The sequence below is a fragment of the Lampetra planeri genome, chromosome 55 (genome assembly GCF_965212315.1).
Source record: "Lampetra planeri chromosome 55, kcLamPlan1.2.h2, whole genome shotgun sequence".
NCBI classification, from domain to species: domain Eukaryota; kingdom Metazoa; phylum Chordata; class Hyperoartia; order Petromyzontiformes; family Petromyzontidae; genus Lampetra; species Lampetra planeri.
The window spans coordinates 1,227,063-1,249,482 of NC_136161.1; the positions used below are offsets into that span (position 1 = coordinate 1,227,063).

At 50.6% G+C, this 22,420-nt stretch overlaps 1 protein-coding gene across 3 annotated transcripts in view; it reads left to right on the forward strand.

Annotated features, from left to right (window-relative positions):
* The first annotated feature begins 793 nt into the window (after nt 1-793).
* Nucleotides 794-22,420, forward strand: part of LOC144735410 (uncharacterized) — a 114,766-nt gene continuing 93,139 nt past the window's right edge. Inside the window, exon 1 of one of the 3 annotated variants that reach the window (XM_078617802.1) lies at nt 794-934. In XM_078617802.1, coding sequence (XP_078473928.1) covers nt 913-934 — 22 coding nt within the window. In that variant the 5' untranslated portion in view covers nt 794-912. The remainder of the gene's footprint in view (nt 935-22,420) is intronic. The other 2 variants (XM_078617803.1, XM_078617801.1) reach the window with 2 other exon arrangements.

Consider the following 22,420-nt stretch of genomic DNA (forward strand, 5'->3'; position numbering starts at 1 on the left):
TATATTTTTCGAGCGACATGTTGTGGCACTGACGTACTGGGTTAAACTGTGACTGTTGATAATCTCGGCGAGTTCACTGTTGATGTTACCACAAAAGCTGGTAAAATCAGAAAAGCTGATAAAATCACAAAATCTGGTAATATCGCAAAAGCTGGTAAAATCACAAAAGCTGGTAAAATCACAAAAGCTGGTAAAATCACAAAAGCTGGTAAAATCATAAAAGCTGGTAAAATCACAAAAGCTGGTAAAATCACAAAAGCTGGTAAAATCACAAAAGCTGGTAAAATCATAAAAGCTGGTAAAATCACAAAAGCTGGTAAAATCACAAAAGCTGGTAAAATCAAGGGCAACAGCGACATGGTCAGGCTGTTTCATGGGACTGGTGTGTTATGCTGCACTGGTGTACCGCCAAAACATACTTTCATCATTTTTTGGAAAGATGGATATATGAAGTAAATATATGTATATTCTGGCAATTTATACTTCAGCATGGCACTCAGTGCAGTTTTTTAAAGGTATGAATCAGAGATATAGTTACAATTAACACTTATAAATTTTGTAAATTTGCATATTAAGTGACGTGTCATAAGTTTACGTTCAGCGTAATAGATAAAGGCTGTACTCGAGTTTGAAAGGGATACAAGTGCTGGGTGTTTAGCACAATCCCCCGTGGGCAACAGAATGACGTGAGTTCATTAAGAAACCAATGTCAAAAACAGCTTCCTCTTTTCTCAAGAGATGCCACAAACATTGAACGTCTGGCAATGACCTTTAAGTGGGGTGTGTGGGAGGTTTTATGACCGGGGAAAATGCTATATAAACACTTTCACAGCATCTTGGTGGCATCAGTGTGATCCGATCACTGAAGACTGTGCATGGCAAGTCATTGAACAAGTGCAACTAGATGCTGTGATGCATACAGGCGACTCAGAAGGTGAGTGAAAATGACATGCAGTTAACCCTTTCCCATTATCTGTATGTACATATTTAAAAAAACGTATTTAAATGAAAAATTAAATACAAACGACAAAATATAATTTCACTTTACCCTGTTTAAAAGTCTTGTGAGATTTGCCGTAGAAAATATCCAAACTCAACACGTTTTTCAACACTGCGGCCTTTAAAATACTATATTTAAATGCGACATTTTGGGTAATTCATCATGCTCAATAATTGTTATCCATGGATCACTTGCCCATCAAGGATGTGCATTCTAACCCACAACCATGATCTAACCAAGTTAGAAAGTCCGCAAATTTATAAGCTTACATTTTGTTTCGGGATTATTGGCTATATTCTCATACACGAGCAGGGTAGGGAAATTGGTTTGCGAGCGCGACCCGAGGTCTCGCCGTTGCGGCAGGGGCCAGCCGAGATAGCTCCCAGCTCCTGCCGGTACTTGTGCGCTATCATCGCTCGTCCCTGCTGACGACTCCACCGAGGACGCATCACGTGGCCCTTTGCCCTGCTGCCGGGCCTGGCCACTGACTCGGAAGGGCTGTACGTACGTATGTTGAACTTCTTTCGGACCGTACATAGCCAACTATGTTATATGGAGGGCTGGCCTCAATGCACCTCGAACTCATCATCCATTATTCACTTTTTTGTTTTAGATCGCATAAATGTAAATGCGTCATGAACCAAACTCCACCCGCCACAGTCAATGAATAAGGGTTTGTCATGTGAACAAAACTTGCCAAAAGTTACTGCTTCAGTATACCGTATTCCCATATCCTGTATCGGCAATACCCCTTCCCCCGAGTGCCCGGGATCCCCGAGCCCAATAGTTGGTGTATGACGAGTGGTGGTCCAGCCCGAGCACACGTGAGGGAGTCCCCCCACTCGGGCCTCCATCCACCTCACTATTAATACCTCACTATTAATACCTGGAGACTCGGCGAACTCCCCATCGGATGCAAAGTTGGTGACTGGGGGTGATCCGTGGTGGTTTGAGCAGCGCAACAAAACAAAAAAGCCAAAAACATAAATTTTGTAGAGATTACAAGGTTATTAAGGAATACTGCACAACTAACAAGCGAGGTCGTAAATTCAACTCAAGAATAAGAAAATTGGTTAAAAAACAAGTGTTGCACTCAAAATGAGAAAATTCATTATTTTGATCCCAAAATGTTATTTTTATCGAATTTGACGTGCTGAATAAAAGTGGGTAGATGTGTAAATAAAACGAAACATATCGAAACCCACCAACTTTTGTTCAGCCCATCAAATTTTAATACATTTGGGGTCAAAATAATGTATTTTCTATACTTGAGAGCAAATAAAAGTGTGTGCATTGAAAAACTAATTTTTGTTTACCAAATTTAGTTTATATCGTTTTCAATCTAAATGTCGACGGCTATACGACAATGAAAGTAAAATTATTTATTGGTAACAGTCATGGTAGGAAATTAATTTAAGTAACCACTGAGGAAGTTATTGCGTTAATGTAAAAAAAAGTGTTATATTTATGGCTAGACACTGTAAAAAAATACGTTCGAGTCCCACTGGTACACTTATTAAAGACTTGGACGTAAATTTTGGTAATTTGCATATAGTAAGCGTTTGTAAAGTTTAAGTGCAGAAAATAAATGGAAGTAGCATTCGTCTCGCTGCTTATACATATGCAAATTTAAAACGTGATTTACAGGGGGAGAACATGCAAACGGACAATATGTAAGTGGCAGGTTAAGGATGGAACCCAGGACCTCCTGTATACCAGGCAAGGTAGTAATCATCTTGCCACCACATGATGTTAAATGTGAAGAAAAGCAACCCTATTTGCCTTAAGGTCTATGAAGAAATCATCCTAACATAGAATGTGGTCGATCTGTTTGGACCTCGAAATTAAAGAAGATGAGCAGGGATAGTGGCACAAGCAAATTGTCATAGGGCTGGGGGGCACGTATTTACCTGCAGTTGTACTATAAGTCTATGCTGCTTGCTTTCAGCAAACCGCACTGACCAGTGGTGGGTGAAGTTTGGTCAAACGGCCTCTGCAACCAGTGCAGTGAGTGGAGGCTGTCATCCAGCAGTGGAATGACAAAAGGTCTCTATGCTCTTAAGGGAATTCTGTAGAAATTGTGCATTGCCATGGCAGGGGCTATGTTTAACAACCACTGACGACATTGCTGAAGCAGAACCTATTTTGTTAGCGTGTCGAGATGGCAATGGTGGCTAGCCTACAGAGGGAAAAAAGTATTTGATCCCGTGCTGATTTTGTACGTTTGCCCACTGTCAAATAAATGATCAGTCTATAATTTTAATGGTAGGTTTATTTGAACAGTGAGAGACAGAATAACAACAAAAAAATCCAGAAAAACGCATGTCAAAAATGTTATACATTTATTTGCATTTTAATGAGGGAAATAAGTATTTGACCCCTCTGCAAAACATGTCTTAGTACTTGGTGGCAAAATCCTTTTTGGCAATCACAGAGATCAGACGTTTCTTGTAGCTAGCCACCAGGTTTGCACACAACTCAAGAGGGATTTTGTCCCACTGCTCTTTGCAGATCTTCTCCAAGTCATTAAGGTTTCGAGACTGACGTTTGGCAACTCGAACCTTCAGCTCCCTCCACAGATTTTCTATGGGATTAAGGTCTCGAGACTGGCTAGGCCACTCCAGGACCTTAATGTGCTTCTTCTTGAGCCACTCCTTTGTTGCCTTGGCCGTGTGTTTTGCGTCATTGTAATGCTGGAATACCCAATCACGACCCATTTTCAATGCCCTGGCTGAGGGAAGGAGGTTCTCACCAAAGATTTGACGGTACATGGCCCCGTCCATCGTCCCTTGGATGCGTAGAAGTTGTCCTGTCCCCTTAGCAGAAAAACACCCCCAAAGCATAATGTTTCCACCTCCATGTTTGACGGTGGGGATTGTGTTCTTGGGGTCATAGGCAGCATTCCTCCTCCTCCAAACACGGCGAGTTGAGTTGATGCCAAAGAGCTCCATTTTGGTCTCATCTGACCACAACACTTTCACCCAGTTGTCCTCTGAATCATTCAGATGTTCATTGGCAAACTTCAGACGGGCATGTATATGCGCTTTCTTGAGCAGGGGGACCTTGCGGGCGCTGCAGAATTTCAGTCCTTCACGGCGTAGTGTGTTACCAACTGTTTTCTTGGTAACTATGGTCCCAACTGCCTTGAGATCATTGACAATATCCTCTAGTGTAGTTCTGGGCTGATTCCTCACCGTTCTCATGATCATTGCAACTCCACGAGGTGAGATCTTGCATGGAGCCCTAGGCTGAGGGAGATTGACAGTTATTTTGTGTTTCTTACATTTGCGAATAATCGCACCAACTGTTGTCACCTTCTCACCAAGCTGCTTGGCGATGGTCTTGTAGCCCATTCCAGCCTTGTGTAGGTCTCCAATCTTGTCCCTGACATCTTTGAAGAGCTCTTTGGTCTTGACCATGGTGGAGAGTTTGGAATCTGATTGATTGATTGCTTCTGTGAACAGGTGTCTTTTATACAGGTAACAAGCTAAGATTAGGAGCACTCCCTTTAAGAGTGTGCTCCTTATCTCGGCTTGTTACCTGTATAAAAGACACCTGGGAGCCAGAAATCTTTCTGATTGAGAGGGGGTCAAATACTTATTTCCCTCATTAAAATGCAAATCAATTTATAACAATTTTGACATGCGTTTTTCTGGATTTTGTTGTTGTTATTCTGTCTCTCACTGTTCAAATAAACCTACCATTAAAATTATAGACTGATCATTTCTTTTTCAGTGTGAAAACGTACCTAAATCAGCTGGGGATCAAATACTTTTTTTCCTCACTGTATGTAAGCAGTTGAATGCAGAGTAATTGAAAGCATGCACATCGCTGTATGACAGTGGAGTGAAATGACATTTAGAGCAAGGCAAGACATATAGCACGTTTAATTTTCGTATTTACGATCTTTAGGTTATTTAATGTATGGGAGACGGCAATACACATGTAACGACTGACGACGAAATAGTAAGAGACACTTTTATTTGGACACAGCCACAATAAGGGACCATAGGCTTCATGCTTGTTTTCCAGCTTGTAACTTCCTCCGAACGTCCCTACTCCACGTACTATCCGCTTTTATATTCCTCAGCCCCCTTTCTCGAACCTTCTTGTCCTTGTTTTCCCCTCTAACGGATACTCTCTGTTTTCCCGATTAATCTCGTTCAAACCTTGTTCCTCCAATCCCTTTAAAAGTTAGCCTTCCGACCAATGACCGTGGAGGCTTATTTCTACCAATCAGAGACCTTTGTTTATTTTTAAATAGCCGTTAGACTGCATTTTGGACTATGGAATTATTTAGTCATTACACACATCTTATAATAATGCGCGTATAAGCACAGCAGTGTATATATCTCTTTGGTTTTTTCGGTAAAGTCACGTAGGTATAAAATAAAATAAATTAAATCACGAAGTTTCGATTGCAACACAAGCAATCATCATCAGGTGGGAAAACCACAGCAATCATTTGTTTTGCTGAAGTGGGAGAGAGAGTTACCGTGGTAAGAGGATATATAGGTAAGAAAGAGGGAGGAGCAAGGGGGAGAGGGAGGGGTGGGTGTGTGGGGTAGGTAGAGGGCGAGCGCTGCGTCATGTAGTAGTACCTGGCAGATATGATAGACGACAACCACTACAAAGCAGTTAGGGTTTTACATAGTTAATAACATCCTTCCAATTATTGCTCAATTTGTATCCATCTTCTCGGTTAAAGTTATGTCTATGTTTATATATCTGGATGGCTTCATGAACAAACCTTTGATAGTAGCCCGAAGGTTTGCAGAGTTCCTTGGTCTCGAAAAAAAACAATATAATGCGAGCCCACATTGTTGGGCTGACAGGATGAATGATCAGCACGACACTAAAAGAACATCAGAGGGATATTAAATACTCACAAATACAACTGTCAGCAGTAGCAGAACACGCGTGCCAACAAGGACACTCAATTGATTTTGACAATCTTGAAGTTCTGTGCAAAATTAGCTTCTACTGGCCAGAACTAATTAGATAATCTATCGAAATTGAAAGAAATACAAATAATCTTAAACGTTCGGATAGCTGCCGACTTAGTGATGCGTATCATCATCAAATAACACATTGTGTAAATGCATGCCTATACAGGCCACCATACTTCAATAGGGATTACCGTTGGTATGGCTATTTTAATACACACAATGGACAGGAAGGACAATATGAAAGGGCTCACATAATGCGCATGCATAATGTGCGTTGACTCAGTAATCCCTCCTCCCACTTTGCGCAAGAGTGCAGAAGGGTGGTCACCACATCTACGCTTCTATATAAGGAACGAAACAGGTGGACTTCTCCACAAATCTGGCTGTCGCCTGACGAAGCTAGTTGCAATTACTGGCAAAACTTTGTAATCAGATTGTAAATGTTGTGGCTTGGCTCTCCAACAAACCGGTGTGCTGTACTAGTGACGAATTGACATGTTCTGTTTACATAACCCTTATTAGTTTGCTGTATCGGGTGGTGGCGGGTTTTACCGACACATTTATATATTTGCCCGATCTAACTAAAAAAAACTATTATTGGACAAGTCGTTTGCCGTCTCAGGTGGGTGTGACCATTCATGATTTCAAAAGGGTATGAAATGTACGATTATTAATTTAAACAATTTCGTTATAAACACGAATCGGGCCACGATGGGCAGGACCTGGTCCAGTTTTTTTCTTATGAAATCGTGAATTGTCACGACAGGCAAGTATGTATAGAAAATGTCAGCTCGTTAGGCTTCATAGATCCGAAGATATTAAGCGTCAAAGATTTGAAATACTATAAACAGATAACACGGAACGTTCACGAAAAATGTGTAATAAACAGCAACTATAATATGAGAGATCAAGAGGTGCCATATAAAAAGTTAGGTGCAGGTAAGCTTTGTTTTTGGTATAATAGGGAAATAAAGAGGGGGAGTGCATGGAGTAGCGATGCATAGAGCAAAGTTTTAGCGAATGAGATTTTTTATAGTAAGGATGCACTTCTGAGGCTTCGGGAGGGATTTAGAGGAACTGAGTGATAATTCATGTCATTGGAAGATTTATTTAAGAAGATCTTAAGGATGAAGACAGCCCAGTATTGGACTTTCCAGATATCCACAGGGACATATTTGAGTTAATGTACTCTGTGCAATAATGGGTGTCAAGGGCAAAACAGAGAGTTGAGTGTTATAATGGAATTATGCGTTTTCAGGTACATTCAGAAGATACGCAGTAGATAGTGTCACAATAATTAAATAGGGGCAGGATGGTTGTTTTAACTATTGAGATGGGGTCGAGGTGGAATAAAGTGTTTTTGTATCGGAATGCAATTTAGTGTTTATTTCTGTGGCCATGTTGTCAATGTGGGTTCTGAAAGGCAGTTCCGAGTCCAGAATAATGCCTCAATATTTAAAGTTGTCGATCTGCTCAAAAGGTGAGATTTCTGAGCCACAATAACCATAGGTGGAGAGACAGGTTTGGGGCAACTGTAAAATAACATAACTTGTTTTTTTTGCATTGCAGGGTATTAAGTTGAATATTATACAGGTAGGAACAATGTTCCACACTGCCCACCAGGGATAATTTGTCTGACTGTCTGTCGTGCATAAATATATATATAATATAAACAGCTCCTTGATTGCTGGAGACCTACTGCCGGGTACGGAGAGGGGAGGTGCCTAAGGGAGGAGGGTCAGGGGAGGGGCCTAAGGAAGGGGGAGTCAGGAGAGGGGCCTGAGGGGGGGGGGTCAGGGGAGGGGCCTAAGGATATGGGGGGGGGTCAGGGGAGGGGCCTAAGGGAAGGGGGGTCAGGGGAGGGGCCTAAGGATATGGGGGTGGTCAAGGGAGGGGCCAAAGGATATGGGGGGGAGTCAGGAAAGGGGCCTAAGGGAGGGGGGTAAGGGGAGGGGCCTAAGCAAGGGGGAGGGGCCGATAGTTAAGGGGGCTGGCTACCTGGCTGGCTGCCTGGCTACCTAAAGTCAAGTTATCTTTTATACAGGTAGGAACAACAGGTTCCACACTGCCCACCAGGGATTATTTGTCTGTCGTGCATTTTTGTCTGTCGTGCACAAATGCGCTGTCCAACCAAGTTCCTACCTGTCCACTCTGAAGGAACATGTTTTTTTGTCTGTCTGTCTGTCTGTCTGCGTACGCTCGCTTGCGGGGGATTTGGCTCTCGGGCCGTGGGGTTCGCCGAGATTAAATTTTGCCGGTGGGGACGCCCCCGGCCCCGCGGTGGGAATAGGCATTTCCGATTTTTCGTTCCTAAACTTTAAAGTGGTCCGATTATCGATTTAGTGCGAATTCTCTTTATTTATATATGTTTACGTTTGCCGACCAGCGCGCGACGAAGCACTCTGATGCACATGCGCGAGGGCGGTTGCCCCTGGCAACGGGCGGTTGCCCCTGGCAACAGGCGGTTGCCCCTGGCAACAGGCGGTTGCCCCTGGCAACGGGCAGCAACGCCGTCGCTGCGGGGTGGACGCCATTTTTAATTCCCGTTAAAAATATGCACACGCATTAACACGCGACACTGAGGTAAATTCATAAAAGTTTCACGTCCTCTTCACTCCCCCCCCACCCCAATGTGTGCAATTACTATTATAGGGTCGGTAGATAATACAATTATAGCGATTAGACAGTATTATTGTAGCGCGGGGAAGGGGGGGTAGCGGCCCCAGCACACAGCCTCGGCCGGGTGGTACTAGGCCTCGACACCCCACACTTGTCAGGCGAAGACTTTGTGCTATAAACTCGATATACCCAGCGTAGCCCGGGGGAAAAATACATTTAAAATCTTCTGAAAACTTTAAAACATAACATACCAATGAAAATACAACTGTGTAATTAAAGTTTTAAACCCGACTGCGCCAAGAATCGATTCTCTGAATCGCGCAAAGGAATCGAAGGTTGTAGATTCATTTAGAATCCGCTTATTCCCGTTTAATATAAGTTGGTTATAGAGTTGATATAAACTGCTACGAATGGGAAATATCCGGCATTGACCGGGGCAAAAATATAATTAAAAACTCCTGAAAACTTTAAAACATAACATACCAATGAAAATAAAACTCTGTAATTCAACATGTAACCAAGCGCGAAAAGAAGCGATTCTTCGGAATCGTTGCGAAAGAATCAAGGGTTGTAGATTACTTTAGAATCAGCCGATTCCCTTTTTAACAAACTGCGTGTCGCCAAGTTTGCTGAACATTTCCAACAGACCCACACATTCACACATTTAGCTTTTACATTTAACATACAAAACGTCAGCATGTACTGCTGTCATCATAAGCAAAAATATATAAACCCTCACCACTCTCCCTCACCACTCACCCTCACCACTGACCCCTCTCCATCAACACTCATGCTCACCACTCACCCTCACCAATCATCCTCACCACCACCACTCACCCTCACCACTCACACTCAACACTCACCCTCACCACCACAACTCACCCTAAACACTCACCCTCACCACCACTCACCCTAAACACTCACCCTCACCACCACTCACCCTCACCACTCACCCTCACCACCACCACCACTCACCCTCACCACTCACCCTCACCACTCACCTCTCACCACTCACCCTCACCACTACCACTAACTCTCACCTCTCACCACTCACGCTCACCACTCACCCTCACTACTCACTCTCACTAATCACCCTCACCACTCTCCCTCACCAATCACCCTCACCAATCATCCTCACCCTCACCACCACCACTCACCCTCACCACTCATGCTCACCACTCACCCTCACTACTCACCACTCACGCCTCTACCTCACCAATCACCCTCACCAATCACCCCTCGCCCTCACCACTCACCCTCACCAATCACTCTCACTACTCACACTCACCCTCACCACTCACCCTCACCACTCACCCTCACCACTCACCACTGACCACTCACCCTCACCACTCACCCTCACCACTCACAAATCATCCTCACTACTCACCACTCACCCTCACCACTCACCCTCACGACTCACCACTCATGCTCACCACTCACCCTCACCACTCACCCCTCACACTCACCACTCACGCTCACCACTTACGCTCACCACTCACCCTCACCACTCACACTCACCACTCACCCTCACCACTCACCCTCACCACTCACCCTCACTACACACCACTCACCACTCACCCTCACCACTCACCTTCACCACCACCACTCACCCTCAATACTCACCCTCAACACTGACCACTCACCCTTCACTACTCACCACTTACCCTTACCACTCACCCTCACTACTCACCCTCACCACTCACCACTCTTCCTCACCAATATTGCTCACCATTCACCACTCACCCCTCACCACTCTTCCTCACCACTCTTCCTCACTCCTCACCACTCACCACTCACGCTCACCACTTGCCACTCACCCTCACCACTCACCATCATTACTCACTAATCACCCTCAAAACTCACCCTCACCACTCACTACTCACCCGCACCACCCACCCTCACCACTCACGTTCATCACTCACCCTCACCACTAACCACTCACCCCTCTCCCTCACCACTCACCCTCACCACTCACCCCTCTCCCTCACCACTCATGCTCACCACTCACCCTCACAAATCATCCTCACCACCACCACTCACCCTCACCACTCACACTCAACACTCACCCTCACCACCACCACTCACTCTCACCACTCACGCTCACCACTCACCCTCACTACTCACTCTCACTACTCACCCTCACCACTCTCCCTCACCAATCACCCTCACCAATCATCCTCACCCTCACCACCACCACTCACCTTCACCACTCACGCTCACCACTCACCCCTCTCTCTCACCACTCACCCTCACCAATCATCCTCACTACTCACCACTCACCCTCACCACTCACACTCAACACTCACCCTCACCACCACAACTCACCCTAAACACTCACCCTCACCACTCACCCTCACCACTCACCACTCACGCTCACCACTCACCCTCACTACTCACTCTCACTAATCACCCTCACCACTCTCCCTCACCAATCACCCTCACCAATCATCCTCACCCTCACCACCACTACTCACCCTCACCACTCACGCTCACCACTCACCCTCACTACTCACCACTCACGCCTCTACCTCACCACTCACCCTCACCACTCACCCCTCGCCCTCACCACTCACCCTCACCAATCACTCTCACTACTCAGACTCACCCTCACCACTCACCCTCACCACTCACCCTCACCACTCACCACTGACCACTCACCCTCACCACTCACCCTCACCACTCACCCTCACAAATCATCCTCACTACTCACCACTCACCCTCACCACTCACCCTCACCACTCACGCTCACCACTCACCCTCACCACTCACCCCTCACACTCACCACTCACGCTCACCACTTACGCTCACCACTCACCCTCACCACTCACGCTCACCAGTCACACTCACCATCACCACTCACGCTCAATACTCACCCTCACCACTCACCCTCACCACTCACCACTCACCCTCACTACACACCACTCACCACTCACCCTCACCACTCACCTTCACCACCACCACTCACCCTCAATACTCACCCTCAACACTGACCACTCACCCTTCACTACTCACCACTTACCCTTACCACTCACCCTCACTACTCACTCTCACCACTCACCACTCTTCCTCACCAATAATGCTCACCATTCAGCACTCACCCCTCACCACTCTTCCTCACCACTCTTCCTCACTCCTCACCACTCACCACTCACGCTCACCACTTGCCACTCACCCTCACCACTCACCATCATTACTCACTAATCACCCTCAAAACTCACCCTCACCACTCACTACTCACCCTCACCACCCACCCTCACCACTCACGTTCATCACTTACCCTCACCACTAACCACTCACCCCTCTCCCTCACCACTCACCCTCACCACTCACCCCTCTCCCTCACCACTCACGCTCACCACTCACCCTCACAAATCATCCTCACCACCACCACTCACCCTCACCACTCACACTCAACACTCACCCTCACCACCACCACTCACTCTCACCACTCACGCTCACCACTCACCCTCACTACTCACTCTCACTACTCACCCTCACCACTCTCCGTCACCAATCACCCTCACCAATCATCCTCACCCTCACCACCACCACTCACCTTCACCACTCACGCTCACCACTCACCCCTCTCTCTCACCACTCACCCTCACCAATCATCCTCACTACTCACCACTCACCCTCACCACTCACCCTCACCACTCACCCTCACCACTCACCCTCACCACTCACCACTGACCACTCACCCTCGCCACTGAACCTCACCACTCACCACTCGTGCTCACCACTCACCCTCACCACTCACCCCTCACACTCACCACTCACGCTCACCACTCACGCTCACCACTCACCCTCACCACTCACCCTCAAAACTCACCCTCACTACACACCACTCACCACTCACCCTCACCACTCACCTTCACCACCACCACTCACCCTCAATACTCACCCTCAACACTGACCACTCACCCTTCACTAATCACCACTTACCCTTACCACTTACCCTCACTACTCACCCTCACCACTCACCACTCTTCCTCACCAATATTCCTCACCATTCACCACTCACCCCTCACCACTCTTCCTCACCACTCTTCCTCACTCCTCACCACTCACCACTCACGCTCACCACTTGCCACTCACCCTCACCACTCACCATCATTACTCACTAATCACCCTCAAAACTTACCCTCACCACTCACTACTCACCCTCACCACCCACCCTCACCACTCACGTTCATCACTCACCCTCACCACTAACCACTCACCCCTCTCCCTCACCACTCACCCTCACCACTCACCCCTCTCCCTCACCACTCACGTTCACCACTCACCCTCACAAATCATTCTCACCACCACCACTCACCCTCACCACTCACACTCAACACTCACCCTCACTAGCACCACTCACCACTCACCCCTCTCTCTCACCACTCACCCTCACCAATTATCCTCACTACTCACCACTCACCCTCACCACTCACCCTCACCACTCACCCTCACCACTCACCACTGACCACTCACCCTCGCCACTGAACCTCACCACTCACCACTCGTGCTCACCACTCACCCTCACCACTCACCCCTCACATTCACCACTCACGCTCACCACTCACGCTCACCATTCACGCTCACACTCACCATCACCACTCACGCTCAATACTCACCCTCACCACTCACCCTCACCACCACCACTCACTCTCACCACTCACACTCAACACTCACCCCTCACTACTCACCACTCACCCTCATCACTCACCACTCTTCCTCACCACTATTCCTCACCATTCACCACTCACTCTCACCACTCACCACTCATCCTAACCACTCTTCCTGACCACTCTTCCTCACCCCTCACCACTCACCACTCACGCTCCCCACTCACGCTCATCACTCACCACTCACCCTCACTACTCACTTATTACCACTCACACTCACCCTCAACACTCACCCTCAACACTCACCACTCACCCTTCACTACTCACCACTTACCCTCACCACTCACCCTCACTACTCACCCTCACCACTCACCACTCTTTCTCACCACTATTCTTCACCATTCACCACTCACCCCTCACCACTCTTCCTCACCACTCTTACTCACTCTTCACCACTCACCACTCATGCTCACCACTCACCCTCACCACTCACCCTCATTACTCACTAATCACCCTCACCACCCACCCTCACCACTCACGTTCACCACTCACCCTCACCACTCACCCCTCTCCCTCACCACTCACCCTCACCACTCACCCCTCTCCTTCACCACTCACGCTCACCACTCTCCCTCACCAATCATGCTCACCACCACCACCACCCACCCTCACCGCTCACACTCAACACTCACCCTCACCACCACAACTCACCCTAAACACTCACCCTCACCACCACTCACCCTCACCACTCACCCTCACCACCACCACTCACCCTCACCACTCACCCTCATCACTCACCTCTCACCACTCACCCTCACTACTCACTCTCACTACTCACCCTCACCACTCTCCCTCACCAATCACCCTCACCAATCATCCTCACGCTAACCACCACCACTCACCCTCACCACTCACGCTCACCACTCACGCCTCTACCTCACCACTAACCCTCACCACTCACCCCTCGCCCTCAACACTCATGCTCACCACTCACCACTGACCATTCACCCTCAACACTCACCCTCACCACTCACCCTCACAAATCATCCTCACTACTCACCACTCACCCTCACCACTCACCCTCACCACTCACCACTCATGCTCACCACTCACCCTCACCACTCACCCCTCACACTCACCACTCACGCTCACCACTCATGCTCACCACTCACGCTCACCACTCACACTCACCACTCACCCTCACCACTCACCCTCACAACTCACCACTCAACACTCACCCTCACTACTCACCTTCACCACCACCACTCACCCTCAACACTCACCCTCACCACTCACCTTCACCACCACCACTCACCCTCAACACTCACCCTCAACACTCACCACTCACCCTTCACTACTCACCACTTACCCTTACCACTCACCCACACTACTCACCTTCACCACTCACCACTCTTCCTCACCACTATTCCTCACCATTCACCACTCACCCCTCACCACTCTTCCTCACTCCTCACCACTCACCACTCACGCTCACCACTCGCCACCCACCCTCACCACTCACCCTCATTACTCACTAATCACCCTCAACACTCACCCTCACCACTCACTACTCACCCTCACCACCCACCCTCACCACTCACGTTCATCACTAACCCTCACCACTAACCACTCACCCCTCTCCCTCACCACTCACGCTCACCACTCACCCCTCTCCCTCACCACTCACGCTCACCACTCACCCTCACAAATCATCCTCACCACCACCACTCACCCTCACCACTCACACTCAACACTCACCACCACCACTCACTCTCACCACTCACGCTCACCACTCACCCTCACTACTCACTCTCACTACTCACCCTCACCACTCTCCCTCACCAATCACCCTCACCAATCATCCTCACCCTCACCACCACCCCTCTCCCTCACCACTCATGCTCACCACTCACCCCTCTCCCTCACCACTCATGCTCACCACTCACCCTCACAAATCATCCTCACCACCACCACTCACCCTCACCACTCACACTCAACACTCACCACCACCACTCACTCTCACCACTCACGCTCACCACTCACCCTCACTACTCACTCTCACTACTCACCCTCACCACTCTCCCTCACCAATCACCCTCACCAATCATCCTCACCCTCACCACCACCACTCACCCTCACCACTCACGCTCACCACTCACCCCTCTCCCTCACCACGCACCCTCACCACTCACCCCTCTCTCACCACTCACCCTCACCAATCATCCTCACTACTCACCACTCACCCTCATCGCTCACCCTCACCACTCACCCTCACCACTCACCCTCACCACTCACCACTGACCACTCACCCTCAACACTGACCCTCACCACTCACCACTCGTGCTCACCACTCACCCTCACCACTCACCCCTCACACTCACCAGTCACGCTCACCACTCACGCTCACCACTCATGCTCACCATCACCACTCACGCTCAATACTCACCCTCACCACTCACCCTCACCACCACTCACGCTCACCACTCACACTCACCCTCAACACTCATCCTCAACACTCATCCCTCACTACTCACCACTCACCCTCACCACTTACCACTCTTCATCACCACTATTCCTCACCATTCACCACTCACCCCTCACCACTCTTCCTCACCACTCTTCCTCACTCCTCACCACTCACCACTCACGCTCACCACTCACCCTCATTACTCACTAATCACCCTCAACACTCACCCTCACCACTCACTACTCACCCTCACCACCCACCCTCACCACTCACGTTCATCACTCACCCTCACCACTAACCACTCACCCATCTTCCTCACCACTCACCCTCACCACTCACACCTCTCCCTCACCACTCACGCTCACCACTCACCCTCACAAATCATCCTCACCACCACCACTCACCCTCACCACTCACCCTCACCACCACAACTCACCCTAAAAACTCACCCTCACCACTCACCTCTCACCACTCACCCTCACCACTCACTCTCACCACTCACGCTCACCACTCACCCTCACAACTCACTCTCACTACTTACCCTCACCACTCTCCCTTACCAATCACCCTCACCAATCATCCTCACCCTCACCACCACCACTCACCCTCACCACTCACGCTCACCACTAACCCTCACCGCTCACCACTCACCCCTCTCTCTCACCACTCACCCTCACCACTCACCCCTCTCCCTCACCACTCTTCCTCACCACTCTTCCTCACTCCTCACCACTCACCACTCACACTCACCACTCACCCTCACCACTCACCCTCATTACTCACTATTCACCCTCACCACTCACCCTCACCACTCACTACTCACCTTCACCACCCACCCTCACCACTCACGTTCACCACTTACCCTCACCACTCACCACTCACCCCTCTCCCCCACCACTCACCCTCACCCCTCTCCCTCACCATTCACGCTCACCACTCACCCTCACCAATCATCCTCACTACTCACCACTCACCCTCACCACTCACACTCACCCTCACCACTCACTCTCACCACTCACCCTCACCACTGACCACTCACCCTCACCACTCACCCTCACCACTCACCCTCACCAGTCATCCTCACTACTCACCACTCACCCTCACCACTCACCCTCACCACTCACCACTCATGCTCACCACTCACTCTCACCACTCACCCCTCACACTCACCACTCACGCTCACCACTCACGCTCACGACTCACCCTCATCACTCACACTCACCACTCACACTCACCATCACCACTAACGCTCAATACTCACCCTCACCACTCACCCTTACTCCTCGCCCTCATCACTCACCACTCACCCTCACCACTCACCCCTCTCCCTCACCACTCTTCCTCTCCACTCTTCCTCACTCCTCACCACTCACCACTCACACTCACCACTCACCCTCACCACTCACCCTCATTACTCACTATTCACCCTCACCACTCACCCTCACCACTCACTACTCACCTTCACCACCCACCCTCACCACTCACGTTCACCACTTACCCTCACCACTCACCACTCACCCCTCACCCTCACCACTCACCCTCACCACTCACCCCTCTCCCTCACCACTCACGCTCACCACTCACCCTCACCAATCATCCTCACTACTCACCACTCACCCTCACCACTCACACTCACCCTCACCACTCACCCTCACCACTCACCCTCACCACTGACCACTCACCCTCACCACTCACCCTCACCACTCACCCTCACCAATCATCTTCACAACTCACCACTCACCCTCACCACTCACCCTCACCACTCACCACTCATGCTCACCACTCACTCTCACCACTCACCCCTCACACTCACCACTCACGCTCACCACTCACGCTCACGACTCACCCTCATCACTCACACTCACCACTCACACTCACCATCACCACTCACGCTCAATACTCACCCTCACCACTCACCCTTACTCCTCGCCCTCATCACTCACCACTCACCCTCACCACTCACCCTCACCACTCACCCTCACTACTCACCACTCACCCTCACCACTCACCCTCACCACTACTACTCAACCTCACCACTCACACTCACCCTCAACACTCACCCTCAACACTCACCACTCACCCCTCACTACTCACCAATTACCCTCACCACTCACTACTCACCACTCACCCTCACAACTCACCACTCTTCCTCACCACTATTCCTCACCATTCACCACTCACTCTCACAACTCTTTCTCACCACTCTTCCTGACCACTCTTCCTCACCCCTCACCACTCACCACTCATGCTCCCCACTCACGCTCACCACTCACCATCACCACTCACCCTCACTACTCACTTATTACCACTCACACTCACCCTCAACACTCACCCTCAACACTCACCACTCACCCTTCACTACTCACCACTTACCCTCACCACTCACCCTCACTACTCACCCTCACCACTCACCACTCTTCCTCACCACTATTCCTCACCACTCACCACTCACCCCTCACCACTCTTCCTCACCACTCTTCCTCACTCCTCACCACTCACGCTCAACACTCACCACTCACCCTCACCACTCACCCTCACCACTCACTACTCATCCTCACCACCCACCCTCACCACTCTCGATCACCACTCACCCTCACCACTCACCACTCACCCCTCTCCCCACTCCATCTCCACTCACGCTCACCACTCACCCTCACCAATCATCCTCACTACTCACCACTCACCCTCACCACTGGCGCTCACCATTTACCCTCACCACTCACCACTCACCCCTCTCCCTCACAACTCACCCTCACCACTCACCCCTCTCTCACCACTCACACTCACCATTCACCCTCACCACTCACCCTGACCACTCACCCTCACCAATCATACTACTCACCACTCACCCTCACCACTGACCCTCACCAATGACCACTCACGCTCACCACTCACCACTCACCCTCACCACTCACCCCTCTCCCTCACCACTCACACTCACCACTCTCGCTCACCACTCACCCTCACCACTCACGCTCACCACTCACAACTCACCATCACCACTAACGCTCAAAACTCACCCTCACCTCTCACCCTTGCTACTGACCCTCACCCCTCACCACTCACCCTCACTACTCACCGCTCACCCTCACCACTCACCCTCACCACCACCACTCACTCTCACCACCACCACTCACCCTCACCACTCACACTCACCCTCACCACTCACCACTCACCCTTCACTACTTACCACTTAACCTCACCACTCACCCTCACTTCTCACCACTCACCACTCACCCACACCACTCACCACTCTTATTCACCACTTTTCCTCACCCCTCACCACTCACCACTCACCCTCACTACTCACTAATCACCCTCACCACTCACTCTCACCACTCACTACACACCCTCACCACTCACCCTCACCACCACTCACCCTCACCACTCACCCCTCACACTCACCACTCACGCTCACCACTCACCCTCACCACTCACGCTCACCACTCTCACACACCATCACCACTCACGCTCAATACTCACCTTCACCACTCACCCTTACTCCTCGCCCTCATCACTCACCACTCGCCCTCACCACTCACCCTTACCACTCACCCTCACTACTCACCACTCACCCTCACCACTCAACACTCTTCCTCACCACTATTCCTCACCATTCACCACTCACTCTCACCACTCTTCCTCACCACTCTTCCTCACCACTCTTCCTCACCCCTCACCACTCACCACTCACGCTCACCACTCACCCTCACTACTCACTAATCACCCTCACCACTCACCCTCACCACTCACCACACACCCTCATCACTAACCCTCACAACCACCACTCACCCTCACCACTCACACTCACCCTCACCACTCACCCCTCACAATCACCACTAACACTCACCACTCATGCTCACCACTCACACTCACCCTCACCATTCACCTTCACCACTCACGCTCACCATTCACACTCACCACTCACGCTCAATTCTCACCCTCACCACTCACCCTTACTCCTCGCCCTCATCACTCACCCTCACTACTCACCACTCACCCTCACCACTCACCCTCACCACCACCACTCACCCTTACCACTCACACTCACCCTCAACACTCACCCTCAACACTCACTACTCACCCCTCACTACTCACCAATTACCCTTACCACTCACTACTCACCACTCACCCTCACCACTCACCACTCTTTCTCACCACTCTTCCTGACCACTTCCTCACCCCTCACCACTCACCACTCACGCTCCCTACTCACGCTCAACACTCCCCACTCACCCTCACCACTCACCCTCACTACTCACTTATTACCAATCACACTCACCCTCAACACTCACCACTCACCCTCCACTACTCACCACTTACCCTCACCACTCACCCTCACTACTCACCCTCACCACTCACCACTCTTCCTCACCACTATTCCTCACAATTCACCACTCACCCCTCACCACTCTTCCTCACCACTCTTCCTCACTCCTCACCACTCACCACTCTCGCTCAACACTCACCACTCACCCTCACCACTCACCCTCACCACTCTCGATCACCACTCACCCTCACCACTCACCCTTCTCCCTCACCACTCACCATCACCACTCACCCCTCTCCCCACTCCATCTCCACTCACGCTCACCACTCATCCTCACTACTCACCACTCACCCTCACCACTGACGCTCACCACTCACCCTCACCACTCACCACTCACCCCTCTCCCTCACAACTCACCCTCACCACTCACCCCTCTCCCTCACAACTCACACTCACCACTCACCCTCACCACTCACCCTCACCACTCACACTCACCAATCATACTACTCACCACTCACCCTCACCACTGACCCTCACCACTGACCACTCACGCTCCCCACTCACCACTCACCCTCACCACTCACCCCTCTCCCTCACCACTCACACTCACCACTCACGCTCACCACTCACCCTCACCACTCACCCTCACCACTCACACTCACCATCACCACTAACGCTCAATACTCACCCTCACGTCTCACCCTTACTACTCACCCTCAACACTCACCCTCACCACTCACCCTTACTACTAACCGCTCACCCTCACCACTCACCCTCACCGCTCACCACTCACACTCACCATCACCACTCACGCTCAATACTCACCCTCACCACTCACCCTTATTCCTCGCCCTCATCACTCACCACTCACCCTCACCCTCATCACTCACCCTCACTACTCACCACTCACCCTCACCACTCACCCTCACCACCACCACGCACCCTCACCACTCACACTCACCCCTCTCTCACCACTCACCCTCACCAATCATCCTCACTACTCACCACTCACCGTCACCGCTCACCCTCACCACTCACCCTCACCACTCACCCTCACAACTCACCACTGACCACTCACCCTGAACACTGACCCTCACCACTCACCACTCGTGCTCACCACTCACCCTCACCACTCACCCCTCACACTCACCACTCACGCTCACCACTCACGCTGACCACTCACGCTCACCATCACCACTCACGCTCAATACTCACCCTCACTACTCACCCTCACCACCACCACTCACGCTCACCACTCACACTCACCCTCAACACTCATCCTCAACACTCACCCCTCACTACTCACCACTCACCCTCACCACTCACCACTCTTCCTCACCACTATTCCTCACCATTCACCACTCACCCCTCACCACTCTTCCTCACCACTCTTCCTCACTCCTCACCACTCACCACTCACGCTCACCACTCACCCTCATTACTCACTAATCACCCTCAACACTCACCCTCACCACTCACTACTCACCCTCACCACCCACCCTCACCACTCACGTTCATCACTCACCCTCACCACTAACCACTCACCCCTCTCCCTCACCACTCACCCTCACCACTCACACCTCTCCCTCACCACTCACGCTCACCACTCACCCTCACAAATCATCCTCACCACCACCACTCACCCTCACCACTCACCCTCACCACTCACCCTCACCACCACAACTCACCCTAAACACTCACCCTCACCACTCACCTCTCACCACTCACCCTCACCACTCACTCTCACCACTCACGCTCACCACTCACCCTCACTACTCACTCTCACTACTTACCCTCACCACTCTCCCTTACCAATCACCCTCACCAATCATCCTCACCCTCACCACCACCACTCACCCTCACCACTCACGCTCACCACTAACCCTCACCGCTCACCACTCACTCCTCTCTCTCACCACTCACCCTCACCACTCACCCCTCTCCCTCACCACTCTTCCTCTCCACTCTTCCTCACTCCTCACCACTCACCACTCACACTCACCACTCACCCTCACCACTCACCCTCATTACTCACTATTCACCCTCACCACTCACCCTCACCACTCACTACTCACCTTCACCACCCACCCTCACCACTCACGTTCACCACTTACCCTCACCACTCACCACTCACCCCTCTCCCTCACCACTCACCCTCACCACTCACCCCTCTCCCTCACCACTCACGCTCACCACTCACCCTCACCAATCATCCTCACTACTCACCACTCACCCTCACCACTCACACTCACCCTCGCCACTCACCCTCACCACTCACCCTCACCACTGACCACTCACCCTCACCACTCACCCTCACCACTCACCCTCACCAATCATCTTCACTACTCACCACTCACCCTCACCACTCACCCTCACCACTCACCACTCATGCTCACCACTCACTCTCACCACTCACCCCTCACACTCACCACTCACGCTCACCACTCACGCTCACGACTCACCCTCATCACTCACACTCACCACTCACACTCACCATCACCA